Source organism: Siniperca chuatsi, linkage group LG22 (genome assembly GCF_020085105.1).
Source record: "Siniperca chuatsi isolate FFG_IHB_CAS linkage group LG22, ASM2008510v1, whole genome shotgun sequence".
Taxonomy (NCBI): Eukaryota; Metazoa; Chordata; class Actinopteri; order Centrarchiformes; family Sinipercidae; genus Siniperca; species Siniperca chuatsi.
Genome location: NC_058063.1, coordinates 20,354,989 through 20,370,611, shown reverse-complemented (window position 1 = coordinate 20,370,611; position 15,623 = coordinate 20,354,989). Strand labels below are relative to the sequence as shown.

Sequence of the window (15,623 nt, the reverse complement as noted above, 5' to 3'; positions counted from 1 at the left end):
GGGTACGATTCACATTTGAACCGATGCGGTACCAGTACCGGCACCTGGAATTCGGTGCTGGAAACCCAAGGGTACCTTTTTTTCGGTACTTTACTCTCTCTGTAATAACCAAAATGTAATTTCAGTAAAACCAAACTTCTCTCACTACCGCAGTGCTTGCATACTGTAATATTTCCCTGTAAAAAGTTTCAGAGCGACAGAGCGTCCCCATCACTCCTGCACACGGTGCAAGAGGAGAGGGAGAGACGCTGCTGCCCGAAGAGCCGCTGACTTTGTCTGTCTGTGCGCTGTCAGTGTCCTCTTTTCGTGCCGTTATCAGTTATAAATTTGTTTTTCACCGTGTGAGAAAATGGACGTGTGGCGTGAGAGCCTGTGGAAAGTGTCAATTGAGGGAGTCTCTCCGTCAGTGCATGATAGTTGACAGTCCTGTAGCTAACGCTAGTAAAAATGTCAACCAAGACAGTGAAAAAAAGCTCAGTTATCTCCAACAACAACTTATCCAACTAGCTAATTAATTACCCAAAGATGTCGATGAAGTTGTCGATGCCTCACTTTAAGTTTCGTCGTCCATGGAGGGTTCAACTTCTTCGGAGCTGGCGGCAGGCGTACTAACGTGCAACCAGTTCAGCCAATAATCCTTGAGGAGAGTTTCTTTGCTTTTTCCAAATCTTCTGAGCCGTAATTTATTCTGAGCTGTTTTAGCTCCCGTGTGTGTTTCCCATGATGCCTCTGGAGCCCAGCCTGGGCTTTGAAGTGGAAAGTTCCTGTGGGCTTTTCAATGCAAAAACAACATCAGGTGCACATCGAGCTGAATCACTTTCATACCCTGAGTGTGTTTTTGTGTGTGCATTTGCAGAGAGTGTGTGTTTGTGTGTTTAAAATGTGTAACTAACATCAGGTGCATGTTGAAGTAAATCAGTGTTTTATCCTCTGAGGAATAAAGGATTTGGATCCCATATGGCGAGTCAAAAAGAAAAAAGATGGAGTAGCTGTGATCATATTTTAAAAGACGAAAGGATTCAAGTTTACTGAGTTTATTTGGCTCACAGCTCGTAGGTCTCTGTGTGTGTCTGTGAGAGAGAGAAAGAAGCAAGGAGTTACAGTAGAAGTAAACAGAGTAAATGTTTATGTAGGCACTTCTGTTCATTTTCTGTAAAAGCTACAGGCTGAATTCAAGTTGTCTGAACTGAATCACAATAAAAACCAGCAACTTTCCCCCAGAAGCCAAACACTGAGCAACAAACGGAACATGCTGCACGTTAAAAATACTACTACATCTAATACATGTTTTCCTATGAAGAAGAAAAAGGTGATGGAATAAACACCTCTCCTCACAGATGGTGGACCAATGACAGATAACATGACCACATTGTTATGTTCATAAAAGCTTTAGATTTATTCATTGATTGTTTTAGTTTATACAATATCAGAAAATAGTTTAATAATTTCAGTCACTATTTCCCAGAGTAAAGGTGGTGTCTTCAATTGAGGCTGATACTAATATCAGTGTTCAGTTTACAAAAATAAAAAATCACGCATATCAATATATTGGCATTGATATTTGGGTTTTTTTAAATGGGGCTTTCTAAAGTCTGAGAAAATAACCCTGATGTCATGCATACTGCTATAACAATCTGCCTCTGCTGCATCCATTATTTTGTCTTTTGTGAGATCTCCTTCCACTTTATGGAAGTAACCCATTACATAAAGAAACATTTTTGATAAGGATTCCTTAACTCCACCGATTCAGCTTTGCACTCCTACATCATTGTCAGAAAATTCATTATACACAAACGTGCTGCAAAGACACAAAACGACACCGGTGTTTCCAGATGACACTAAAAAGTGCTAAACACATCGTGGACACGCTTGTTGTTGCTGCAGTTTGTGACTCGTGAAGTTACTGAAGTCAGGACTGTGTATCATCCGTTCATTCAGTTATTTCATTCAATCCGGAAAATGGTAAAATTTTAATCTAATAAATAAGAAAAACCAAAACCAAAAAACAAGTATTTTTATTTTCTGTTATTTGTTTCAGTACTGTTTCTCCGCTTTGTGCATGCACAGTCTGATCTGCAGCGTGCAGTTACCTCGCGAGAGCACGCTGATTCAAATGAAGTTTGTAAAGCATTTTTGAAATTGAAAATTAAGGTAAAGGTCAAGGAATTTGATTTTTTTTTTTTTTGGAAAATTAGTGTTAATTAGAGATAATAACCAGGTTTATTAGTGATGACAGACGGACTGTAGCCTGTTATGAACGTAGGAGTGACCAAGTGTACATAAATAAGGTTTCCTACAGTGTGCAAGGTTTCCTGCAACCCACCGTTGAAGTGTTTCGTCGTCACCGATTTGTTTTTAAGCATCGGGGTTTAGAGCCTGTGATGCACTATGAATAGTATAAGAGGAGGCAATAACGCACCTTGATTTGACATGCTCAGGCTGTACAGCAGCATCTTGTGGCCAAAGCATCGGCCATCAAAGCAGCTTCATTAGTAATTTAATATCTGTAAGATAATTACTGCATGACCTGGTCAAGGAGGCCGTCTGTCAGCACTGGTGGTAGAACACTAAATCTCCTCACAAGTCATTAAAGTAACTTTTTTGCTCTGCGAGGTCTTGCGAGGTGCGTGCAGCGGTCACTTTCAGCGCATGCGCAGAGTAGAGCAGTAGCAGAAGTCAGAAATCCACAACATAAACATGATGTATTAGACGGGCTCTATTTCATATTGCTTGTTTTGTCCAAACCAACAGACCAAAACCCAGTTCTTCAATTGACAGTTCAGAGAAAAGCAGCAAATCCTCACGTTTTTCAGGCTGAAAAGGCTAATTGATTCAGCACCAATCAGAAAATTACTGTAAATGAAGACAGTGAGTGTGTGTTCAGTGTTCAGTTATAATGATGTCCTAGCATGTTATGTGTTAATTAAACACTGCACCTGATTAGTTTCAGAGCGGATTGTCATTGAAATAGCACTACTGATGTTTTATCGTACCGTTCTTCAGGGTGGTAGCTGGGATGGCAACAAAGACTTTAAAATGAATCAAGCTATTTATTTAGGCATAAACAAAGTGAGAGAGTTTATTCGAGTCTTTTCCCTCGACCGCCCCCTCTCTCTTCACTTGCACATTTCTTTCACTTTCTCCACTTATCCACTCTCTCTTTCTCTCTTTTGCTTGTCTCTTGACCTTGATCTCCCTCTCTTCACCACCATCCTCCTGAGTCCTTACCCTCCTCTTCACCCTCTGACTGTACAAATTGATGTTTCACCTCCCCTCTCTCATTCAGTCATCGTTCTCATCTCTTCCACTTCCCCTCCTCCCCCTCTTCTTCTTCTCTGTGTTTTCTCTCATGTTTTCCCCTGAATATCAGATATGTATTCCATTTAAAGCTTTAGACTGAACTTTTCAGCCTTCCTGATAAAAGAAATTCTTTAATTAAATTTCTTGGCTCAACATGACAGTTTCATTTCAAAGGGAAATTGGACTTGTAGTTAGAGTTAAACTGTTCTTTTTACATTAATTTTCTTCTTCTTGGTCTTTCTTAACACTTTCGTCTCTCTTTTATTCTTGTAGTTGACAGAGAGATTTAATTTCTCGTGATCTCATTTTAAATATTACCAATAATTACATTATTACATTAAATTCACAACAGTTCTCTCTCTGTCTCTTTCCAGGAGCTGAAGCAAGACATCTCCAGTTTCCGCTACGAGGTCCTGGATCTCCTCGGCAACCGGCGTCCTCCCCGGCGACATTACTCCTCTTCCAGCGAGACAGCGAGAGACGATGGCGCCATGGCCTCGGAGGATGACAGCGAATCGGGTGATGGCTGTGGAGGTGGTGGCCAGAGGTCAAAGGGCGTGACCTTCATGACCCCGCTGGAGGACGAAGTGGGGCCGACACCGACGCTTGGCGTGTCCGCCTTGGTGCGCTCCATTTCTGGAATGACCCAGATAGAAAGAGGGGGAGAGGGGGAGGAGGGGGAGCTGGAGGAGGGCATTGGATGGGGGGAAGAGGAGGAGGAAGAGGAGGGGAAACCAAAGAGCAACGGGCTGAAGACAACCGTCATCCCTCCGTCCTCCACCACCGTCCTCCCCTCCCCGTCTTCATCATTCTCCTTGTCGTTCTCCTCATCATTCGCTCGTACGAGGAGCCGCATGCAGCGCCTCTCAGCTCCGAGCGCAAAGACAGACTCTTTCAAGCGCCTCTCCTACCTGTTCTCACGCTCCAAACGCAAAGCCCCACCCATGCCTCTCCCCCTCCAGTCCCCGCCCTCCTACACCATCTCCGACGGGTTGCTCCGCCCCCTGGGGAGCCACAGCCACTCCGACTTCAGACTCAGTGACGTGACCAGAAGCGAGACTCACCTGAACGAGGTGGGCCGCTCAGTCGACATCAATAACCCCTCGTTCTCCCCGCGGAGAACGAACGGGCGGGACTCGCTCCTGACGCTGCCCCTCCCGCCCCCGTGCCCCTGCCAATCCCTGCACTGTGCTTCCAACATGTCCGAGTCCAGCTCGCGCCTCCTGGACTCCAGCGAGGACGTTTTCCAGGGCGGAGGCGTGGGAGGAGCGGGCGAGCGTGGCGTGGATGGAGGAGGGGGAAGAGGAGGGGTGCTGATGATGGGCGGGTGGGTGGGACCCTGCGACGATGTCATAGAGGACAGCTGTGAGGTCATAGAGGACTCTGTCACCACACAGCTATAGGAGAGAGGGACAACCAAACAGTTTTTATTTGTTTGTTTGCAAATGGCTGAACGCATTCAGAGAGAGAGAGAGAGAGAGAGAGAGAGAGAGAGAGAGAGAGAGAGAGAGAGAGGCGGGGGGACGAGAACCCAGCGGAATCTGTTCTGGAACTCAGCAGGATGGATTCCGGGATTCCACAGCGGAATTCTAGAATGCAGCATTTCCGAGAACAGAGCAGTCCAGCGACGGTCCTGAAATGGCAGATGTTCACCAAGACATCGTTTGGGTGTCTGGGATTCCTCAGGGAATATAGCGCAGACACATCATTGTTCACTCTTGTCAATTCAAAAAGAACGCCAGGCCCTATACACGTTAACCAGTGAGCGAGGTACCAAGCTAACCTGCTACTGAGTGGGCTAACTAGCTGGACAGCGAGGGAGCTACCAAAGTAACCTGCTAGTGAGCTAAGTAGCGAGCGATGTAACTTAAGAGCGGTTTTCAAGTCACTCAGACTGTCTTTCCTTTCACCAAGAATGTGAGGTTCATGACATCCCTAAATTGCATGAATTTGACTGGAAAAACTGGATTCAAGAATGTTTTGCTTCTATAGTGTGTGGCCCACTGCATATGCTCGTTACTGTCTCATTCCCTGAGCCTTTCCCGCTTTAGACTTTACATGGCGATAACATCACACACACACACACATAGAAATAGCTTTTCTAGTCTCTGGGAATATTTTACACTCATTAAACCCTCATAGTTTAAAAGTTCATAACACAAAGAGTAATTATTGACTTGTCAGCAGTTTCATATATGTCTCCTTTTTAATCGTGGTCTATGGGGAAAATGTTCAGGAGCTGCTGAGGATTTTTTTTTTGTTGCCATATTGCAGTGAACAACTGGGACAAGTCGGCAGCAGGTCTGACTCGCTCTGCTGTTTCCACGCAGCTCTCTCAGCACATCACATGCACGGTGAGGACGAGGTCAACGGGCATCTTCATGGCGTTCACAAATTTACACCAAACTGTCTTTATAAACGTCTGCCATTTTCCACACACGTCACAAGAGAAGCGAGAAGAGAAGAATTAAAAGGAGAGCACACGTTCATTCTTCTTTCCTCTGGGAGATTCAAACACGCGTGACTATTATGGAATTACAAGTAGCCAAAGTGACTTTTCAGAAGGGAAATATCGTTAAAAGTCCCTGTTTGGTTTTCAACACATGATGCTGTCTTTCCCTTTAACCAAACTTCAAATCTGTAACAGATTAAAAATGGAATTAAATCCTGTTAAAACCACTGGAATTTGAATGGAACTACTGTGAAACTCAGCCAAATGAAATGTGACTAACTTAAATTTGCAAAAAAATTAACGGGACAAATGGAATAACCTCCTCTTGATGGATTTAACTCCGACCGAATCACTGGGATGAAAGGGAACGGCCTGGAAGCATTGCTGTGCTGTCGATAGCCTGCCCCCTCTCTCTCTCTCTCTGCATCAACAAGGGCCAAGGAACTTTATTTTATCCTAATAACAGTTATACTAGTAATAATAATAACGATAATAATAACAGACTTCTAATAGTAATGAGGACTATTCTGGTTTCTAAAGACTGTCTTTGCTTCTATTTGAGTTGCCTATGATATCCTGGCTTCTCGTTCAGCTCTTCCTTAATAAGTACACTTTAACCTGATGAATACAAATATATGGTGATATTTATTGTGAGGAGGAGGGATGATGGATGTATGAATGGGTGGAAAGGAGGAAGGGAGGGAGAGGGGGGGAAAGACAAATGGAAATGAACGCAGAACGTTTTCTGGATGAAAAATGAAGGAGATGAAAGGAAGCAGCGAGGAGGCAAGGAGGAAGGAATAATGGGAGAAAAGGAAAGGAGGTAAGGGAGAAAGGGCTTGAGGTAGGAAAAAAGGTAAGGGGGAAAGAAAGGAAGAGGAATGAAGGAAAGATTGATGGGTAGATGGAGAAAGTAGAGACAAGTTTAAATTTGGGAAATCTATTTTAAAGGGAAATTTCACCAGAATTTCATCATGATTTTTTTTTTCTTGAAGTCGCCGCTCAGTGCAGCGACTTCAAAAGGTTGGCATGAGCAGAGGCTGTTGAATTTTACTCTGGTTACTATACGACTGTCAGCGATGAAGTAGAGAAATTATGCATGTTTGATCAAAAAAACCACCATTACCTGCAACACACACACACACACACACACTCCAAATGTCAGCTAGTGTGATGAGTAGCTTCTGGCCAAATGTGTTGCCCTTTTGTGAGCTCTCTCCAGAGTCCTCCACTGTCTCCCTCTTCAACAGGGTGACATCAGCTGTCTCTCCGTCTTATTTTACATCCTTTCTTTCTCTTTCTCCCTCCCTTTCAAGAGAAAGGGAGGCAGTTTTACCTGTTTTGGTTTCTCCTTACCTTTATTTCTTTTCCTAACCTACACCAGACAACACACACACACACACACACACACACACTCGCCCCTCTGGCAGATGCTGCGACCTCACTACCAGCTGTCTTGGCGGTGAAGGCAGCAGAAAGCCCCAATCCGTCGATGAATCAACGTCCCAAAATGTCATGGTGTAACCATGGAGACCCGATTACCCGCTCAACATCCTGTAATCATAATGTCACGTCCAGAACAGGGAGTCAGACGCCGCCGGGCATCCTGGCGCTGGCAGCGGGGGTGCAGCTAAGTGGGTAGTGATGACACCCGTCTCTTTTGTCTTTAAAAACAAAATCAGTTTTATGTAAATTTACATCCCACCAACAACACAGAAAGACAAATGTGTAAAAGGGGAACATCTAACTTTAACCCTTACTTTAACCACAAGAGTGTTTTGTGCCTAATCAAATCTTAACCCTAGAGCAGCTCATCTGTTGTTAACCAACGGTGTTTTACTTACCTAAATGTAAGGACTAGCTAACCTGTACCCTGACATTTGAGTGTCCATTTCACACTGTTGTCACATAATTAACAGCATTATTGTCAACTACACATGGTGTTTTATACTTTACGTTTTGCAGACTGCAAAAATCTGAAAAATTCTAAAATTACACAATTTTTAGAGGAATGTGTGAGAAAAAATAATATCAGGTCCTCGTGTTTTCTGAGTTTTAAAGCTGCACTAATCAATATTGTTATATTAAAGACCCTGAAAAAGTATTTTGTCAACTAGCTTCTTACTATGAGTGATGGGATCCAAGTTTTAACAGTTTTTCACTGTTAAGCTCCTAATAAATATATTTATTAGGATGTTGTTGTTTTTTACTTTAATTGTTGCCCATTTAGTCATGAATATTTTATTTATTTATTTAAAAGGGGCTTCAACAATGGATCAAATGACTATAATTAATGTGAAAGGGGTCTCTTGTAGTGACAAAATTTGCAGTCCCCCTCAGCGCTACTGCGCCTTTTTAGCCTCTTTTAGCTCTTTGTTGGGGTTTTTCGGACCTGCAGGCTCCACACACATCAGCCTTGTTTGTCTTCATCGGAAAAAAAGCTCTAATAAACTCACTGTACACTACCTTTCCAGCACCAACCGTCAGACAGACAAAGTTAGCGACTAGCTGATGAACGCAACACTAGCAGCTAAGAGCGACACACTTTTCTCTGAAGACCAAAACAGCTCAAAGGACAATATTGGACTTATATTTGTCAAGGGGACTAAACACAAAATTAATTCAAAAGTTGCTCTGTGTCTGCTGGACGTGTAAATAGGCAACTGTTTGCTAACTTTTCCGCAAAACAATTTTATAATGTGGTAATATGTCAGTGTTGTGTTTTCAGCTTGTTGCACTGTCCCCAAGTGGCCCAAAAAAAATGTAATCAATCCAGTTTTAATGCATTGGGATATTAAAAAAATGTAGATTCAAATTTAATTCTCTTGTGATCCTCTGCTCCACACATTTAATAAATCAATGGTTAATCTGCCAGCTCAGTCTCACATAGAGCACACTTGCTCTATGGGTTTTGAGAGTTTATTGATTTTTGAAAACTGGTTCTTGAAGAGACATCACATGTAATCAGCATCATTGACTAATTCTGAGCGAAGGAATTAAAGCTCAAGTGAGCTTTAGATTTAAGATCACGATTAAATAACTAATGTTCGGGATAGCAAAAGTTGGAGCCACAGAAGGAACAAACTGCTGTTTCAGGAAAGTGATTGTGTCTGACAGAGAAGGTGAATAAGGAAAGGATGGAGAGCGGCCAGGTGGAGAGGTGGATGTGTTTTGCTCAGCAAAACAGTAAAAGTGTCCCGTCCTGCTGCAGCAGCCTCGATCCCCAAAATGGTTTAAACATAACTTTGTTGCAACTTCTCATTAATAAGAATGGAACAAAAATGAGATTTTAGCTTTTTTTTAAACAGAAAGTGGAGCAAAATAAAATAAAAATGTTTCAGTGTGATGTGAAAGCCTCATAATTTCATTATTTTCTATATTTGAGCTCAGCTTAGCATTGACGTTGCTCCTCTCTTGGTTGACAAAACTCCACTAAACTAAACTGTTGTCCATTAAAACAAAGAAATTCGTCAAGATGAAAGCAATGCTCCTATTCCCCAGCAGATCTAATATCCACTTCAACTCAGCAAGACACATGGAGACTGTAACTGCAGATAAATCAGAGAGCAGGAAGGGGGGGGGGATTTTCTTGGTTACCACGGCAACCAGCCTGCTCACCACCCCATAATCAGGGCTGCGCAGTGCCACACATGCACCGCGTCAGAGGGTCTAATAATCAATCACTCTGATAGATCAGTATTGATAATGCTTGGCTGATCTTGGGCCTTTTTAACTCGCTGCTGTGTGTGTGTGTGTGTGTGTGTGTGTGTGTGTGTCGCACAGGGATTATTGATCCATAATTAAACTGTGTTGAGCCTTTGATTGATATGTAGAGGACTTGTAAACACTATACACACAATATATATATATATGTGTGTGTGTGTGTGTGTGTGTATTAAAGACTGATTAATAATGATCATTAAGGTAGTTATATCTGAGGAGATGAAAGTGTTTTGAAAAAAGATAAAAGGAAGGAGGGTTGAATGAAAGGAAAGAAGTGCATGCGTGTGTGTGTGTGTTGAGAGAGGAACTATGCAATAGAGAAACAAACTGAGCATCATTGAAGACGACTTCTTAAGGGACAGATGGGACAACACACACACATAGAGCAGATACTTTGATAGCAATAGGCGTGAGGAAGGGAAAGGCACAAGGTTCATTCATCTCATGCATTATTCACGCGCACACAGACATATAATCACTGACCGGCTGCAGGTTTGACTGTAAATAGTTTGAGGTGGCTGCAGCCTCCAGTCCACTTTAATAACCCTGTGTGATCTCTGTAATGTGAATCTCACACACACACACACACACACAAAGACACACAGAGAGCTAATAGTCCTGTGTGGCTTCACTCTGCCTCCACGGCAACCAGCCTTGTCCACTAGTGTGTGTGTGTGTGTGTGAGAGAGAGAGAGATGGTTGTCGCATCACATGACGCTGAATCCATCAGAACAGGCTGTAACAAACCACGCGCACACATAAAACATGCACAACAACAAACGTTCTGTACATTAATAATACTTAAAGGCGTGCTTTAAAATGCAGTTATAATGCATGAAGACCACTGAAGACAAACTGACAGTGCTCTGGTTGAGTTTTCATTAGTAAGACAGAAATAGTGACGATGTAGGAGGAGAGACAGAATGGTTCTCACACTCAGATTCAAAAACCATTTCAAGCTCTTGTGTAACAGAATTTTAGGACACTAAATAGAAAATGTTTTGTTCGGCTAAGACGTGACATTCATCAAAATTCGACGCCACAGATTAAATCGTGTTAAAATGTGTATTTCCAAGTGTATCACAGTGGCATTAACTCTCACCTCGTTCACACGTGGATTTAAAGGTGGCAGCCTCGTGTCTAATGTGTTTGTGTAATGTGTTTTTAGGCGTGCTTGCGCTGAGCACTAATTCACACACTCAGCTTAGATTTGGCATTAGATTAGGTTATTTTCTGACGTTGCCACCATACTGCTGCACGACAGAGCAGTTCATTTCCCAAGCGATGTGTTTCCATGAATTGATTGGTCCCCCTCTCGTTCAGACAGACTTCCAGCCGACATGGCCCGGGTCGGGCCAATCACAACCGTTTATCTCACACGGGGCGGGCTTGATACGATGACTGTACAGAGGAGCGCCTTTGAGGCATTTTCGGAAACATCCAAGATGGCTGCTGCTGATGTGGAACGTCTTGAATCCGCTAACGCAGTATTAAACGAACTGGACCTCTGGATTCTGATGGCAAAAACCGTTGCTCAGCGCTACATCACACGTTTCGTTGCTCTGATTGGTTGTAGGTCCATCCAATTGCGTCCAGAGGCATTTTGGTCTGCGGCTTGGAAATCAAAAATGAACTGAGAGGTTCCAGACTACATATTTGTGAATTGGTCTGGCGATGGCAGGCTAGTTGATATCACCACTGCAACGCTAAAAGGTCATATTGACCATGATCAGGCCGATCGTGCTTTAATTATATTCCCAGCAGGAACTGTGTTTACATCCTTTCATTTACTTTGCGATGTAGAGCGATGATGGGCGACGCACATACTTACAGGACTGGAACAACATTCAGGTCACTTCTGTTTCGGCTTGTCTAATTACTGAACAGGAGACTACTGCAGTGCAGACACTGGGTTTACGTTGTTTCCTTCACTGCGACAGAGAGCAGTTACCGCAGTGAGCAGAAGGTTTGCAGTGGGAATGTCTTTGCTAGATGTGTGTTACTGAAAAGCAGCAGAGCACCGAGTCTTTCTTCATCTTGTTTAATGTTGTCTTCACTCTCATCAGTCTCCACTGGCATCGCAACCTTGTAGGAACAAACTGACCAATCACGTTTCCCCCGATGTGCAGTTACAGTTTTGAGAAGGTGCACATTAGCTACGCCAGCTTTGTGCAGATGATCTGAAGATGAACTGTAACACACAAGCTGTAAATCTGTTAAAATGGCTCCCAACAGCACTGAACACATTTAAAGGTTCACAAACGGATGTGCAACCTCTAAATCTAAAACTGATCTAAAGCTACTAAACTGTTATTTTACAGCACACAACATAAAAGTAGTTAGAAAGGTATACATCCCAAATCAAGAGTTCTAATAGCCAGAACAGGTGGTGGAGTAACGTTTCAGTTATTGGTATCGATCAATAAGCAAATCCCAGTATATATGGCATGGTAATTTTGTGAAGTGGTAGTAAAAATCTGATTTGCAAAATAATTTGGCATGGCTACTCATCACACAGACACATGCACACACAGTGACAAACACACACACATACATATACAGTACATATATATGGCATCATTCAGGTTCCCCTCTCACCTTCTAAAGGGATTTTGAGCTTTAAGAATAAAAACCTGTCCTTGTTTTTCTTTGTTTTTTGGATTTCCACATGGATGAATGTATGACTGTGTTATTTTTCTAGAACCGGACGGCTAGCGCACGTTGTTGACTCTTTAATAAAGGCATCCTTAGAAAACTGGGGTGTGGCCGGACTGTTTATTTGACTTTCATCCTTTCTTGTCTCTGGTATAAGAAGGTCATGTGATCGGTGGCTTCAGTCTGCTGGTTCTTCTTTTGTTTTAAAACATCACGAACAGAAAGACGTTTCGACACCAACAGGTTTCACATTATTTCAGGGGGAAAGTGAACTTTGACAGCCACAAATTGCAGACAGGTATTTGATTCTCGACCCTTAAAAAAGAAGCTGGTAGCAGCTGCGTACGACTTCAGATGTCGACTCATCTCTACATGCTCCAATTTTGGCACAGAATTTACACAAACCTTAGAAATATAAGATTCTGCAAATAGGAACTCCAGTTTTCTTCTGTTTTCTGTTTGTGGGGGTGTGCCAAGGTCATAGATTATATTATGATTTAATTCTAACACAATTTTCCTGTCGTCAGTTAGAATCTGTTTAGAGACGTGTGTTACAGAGGTTTCTTAGAGCCTGTCTCATCCTACTTGTAACCATAATAATAACATCAGCTTCATTAAGACATACAGTTTTGATTTATTAGTGGCATCAGTAAAACCGCTTTCATGGCACTGGTAGACGAGTCTGAATGCCTCTCTTTACTTCTCCAGCAGTTTATCGTCAAACATTAACATTTGTAAAACTGATTTTGCAGAGGATGATGAAGAGTTTGGGGTGAAGTCGTGGGTTAAAGCGGTTACATCGCTCCTGTTCTTTCAGCTGATACAAAGACTGTACATAGAATTAATCTGAAGTCACATTTATCTCATTAGAGAGGAGAAGTCGAGCTAATCAGAGATGAAACTGTTTGAGAAGGGCAAAAAACTGCTTTGTCGTGATTTTGTCGTGTCCTCCATTGCCCCCATAATTTAAAAGAATAATCCCAGTATCCTCCCACATGTCTCAAGACCCAAACATCTGCTACAAGTCTGCAAAGAACAGCTATAAATGTAAATCGCGGTTGACAAGTCACTTTTAACAGGAACAGCTGCTTTGTCTGCTCCAGCTCTGCAGCTCAGGTTATTTTTAGACACGTTTTGAGACGAGGACTCACTCTGAGACTGACTGTCTCCTCTGACCGAGCAAGTGCAGCGACTTGTAAGAAACCTGCTCGCCATAAAACTGCGAGGATGTGGTTTCTGAAGCCGAACAGAGACCAGATCCATGTAAATCAGGTCAGATGCAGTGAATTTCCTTATGTAAGCAGTGGGAGTTCTTAGTGGAGGTTTACATGTACTGTGCTGTGAAGCTGATTTCTATTTATTAATACGATTTTGTATATTTAATAATGTTACACTATATGGCCAATATTATGTGGACAGCCACGTCTGGGGCTTTTTGTCTGGGACTGGTTGTTATTGTTCAGGATAGGCTCCGTTGGTTCCAGTTAATGGAAATCTTACTGCTACAGCACACAATGATGTTTTAGACAACACTGTTAGCCTGATAAAATAGTCATTTAAGCCAACAAAACTGACAGTGATGAGCTATAAATAAGAAGCCTGATTTTGTTCTGTGTGAAATGGAAGACCCATTGTTTCAAAAATGACTATGAATTCAATCTGCCAGGTGTTTCAATCCAACAGTTTTTACGCACATTTACAATTTGCGCATAAAAAAATGTGTATTCAAATAACAGTAATGGATAGTAACATAGTCTTTTGCCAATTTTCTGGAAATTCTGTTAAAATCTGCACTACATTTGGGTGGAAACTTGGCTGTTGTAAACTGCACAGGTGCAGTGCTAGAATGGAAAGCTCGACAGGCGTAGCAACGCTAACTAAGGGGGGTGGGGCTTAGCAAACGGTCAATTTCCCCTTACATTTTCCTAAAACCAAGACTTTAATTTTATGTAAATATTAGAACATGTGCAGTAAATTATTGATGAGCAGACTGTTGCAGACTTTTGTGGGACATGTGAAAACCCCAACAGTGACCGGAGAAGAGGAGCATACACATTTCCAATGCAAGTTTTTAATGAAAACATTTTTTGTTTAAATACAAAGCCTCCAATCCCAGTTCCCTCTATTATTTCTTTTGTCTGGGATGCTCTTCGTGATCAGGCTGGCATCACTGTTTCAGTTTAGTGTTTGTGTGCGTGCGTTTGAGCGCATATTGGTTTAAACCGTTAAAAGCTGCCTCTTTTTATACTGTATGTGTTGAGAGCGAGAGAGCTTTTCAACAACCTGCTATATAATCTGAATGTATTATTATTTTATTCAAGGAACAACTGAAAAGGAGAGCAAGGGAGAGAGAGAGAGAGATAGAGAGAGAGATGAGAGTTTTTTAACAAAGCCCTCGCTTGCCCGTTGTGTGGGCTGCACTGCTGAATAAAAACCGGCTTTCATCTCTCTCTCTCTCTTTCTCTCTCTCAACATCAGCCTCCCCTCCACCAACTCAGTGTCAAGTTCTGCTATGAGACACAAAGTGATCTGTGTGTGTGTGTGTTAGTGTGTGTGTTTGGGTTGTGTGTGTGTGTGTGTGTGTGTGTGTGTGTGTGTGTGTGTGTGTGTGTGTGTTTGCGTTGTGGTATGAGAAGCTGGCTGTCCTTTTGGCAGGCAGCAGTAAACTGAAGCACCTCTCAGAAAAACTGGACTATTACTGAACTGCTGAGAAACACTCTTATCTCACTGGGTGAAACACATTGCTTTTTTCCCTCTCTCTCTCTCTCACACACACACACACACACACACACACACACACTCACACAAGTTTGTTTCACTATCCTCCAGTCATTGACATAATGCTTACCCTAACCTAACTGTAACCTGTGCCCTAAAACCAAGTCGTAACCCTCAGCAGTCTCTATCCATGAGGACCTCAATTTCCCTATGGGTTAGTGTGCATTCAGGTTAAAGTCCCCACCAGGAAATAAGGACACACACACACACACACACACACACACACACACACAGGGTTTGTTTTCAGTTGAATGTTGCATAACCAGTGATAACTTACTGTCCTTGCGGTATGAGCATGGCCCCCTCTGTTGGGTGAAATTGAAAATTGCAAAACAACTGGCAACACTGAAGCCAAAGATAATCTACAAAAACAGAGGAGCCACCCATTAGTAAAGGGTAAGGGTATGTAGAATAAATAAAGTATGCAACTCCTCAAAGACTCAAGGAGTTTCCTGTTCTTTTGTATACAGTGAAAAAAAAAAAACGAGAAAGAAACTACAAATACTTAAGGGACTGGAAATACCCCCAAAATCTTGAAATAATATAACAATATTGAGTTGGTACAATTCATTTCACCATTAATAACCGCAAAGTACACAAAGAATTTAAGATAGTGCACTCATATTTCAACATTAAAATGTTAATGGAACAGTAATTTTCAGAAGTGGAGTTACAGTAGCAGTTGCCAAAATGCTGCTGAGGTCCTTAACGCAAT

The 15,623-nt window shown here is 42.3% G+C and overlaps 1 protein-coding gene across 1 annotated transcript in view; it reads left to right on the top strand.

Annotated features, from left to right (window-relative positions):
* Window positions 1-12,230, top strand: part of trpc5a (transient receptor potential cation channel, subfamily C, member 5a) — a 146,527-nt gene extending 134,297 nt beyond the window's left edge. The window contains exon 18 of the mRNA XM_044182948.1: window positions 3,675-12,230. Coding sequence (XP_044038883.1) covers window positions 3,675-4,703 — 1,029 coding nt within the window. The 3' untranslated portion in view covers window positions 4,704-12,230. The remainder of the gene's footprint in view (window positions 1-3,674) is intronic.
* The last annotated feature ends 3,393 nt before the right edge of the window (window positions 12,231-15,623 follow it).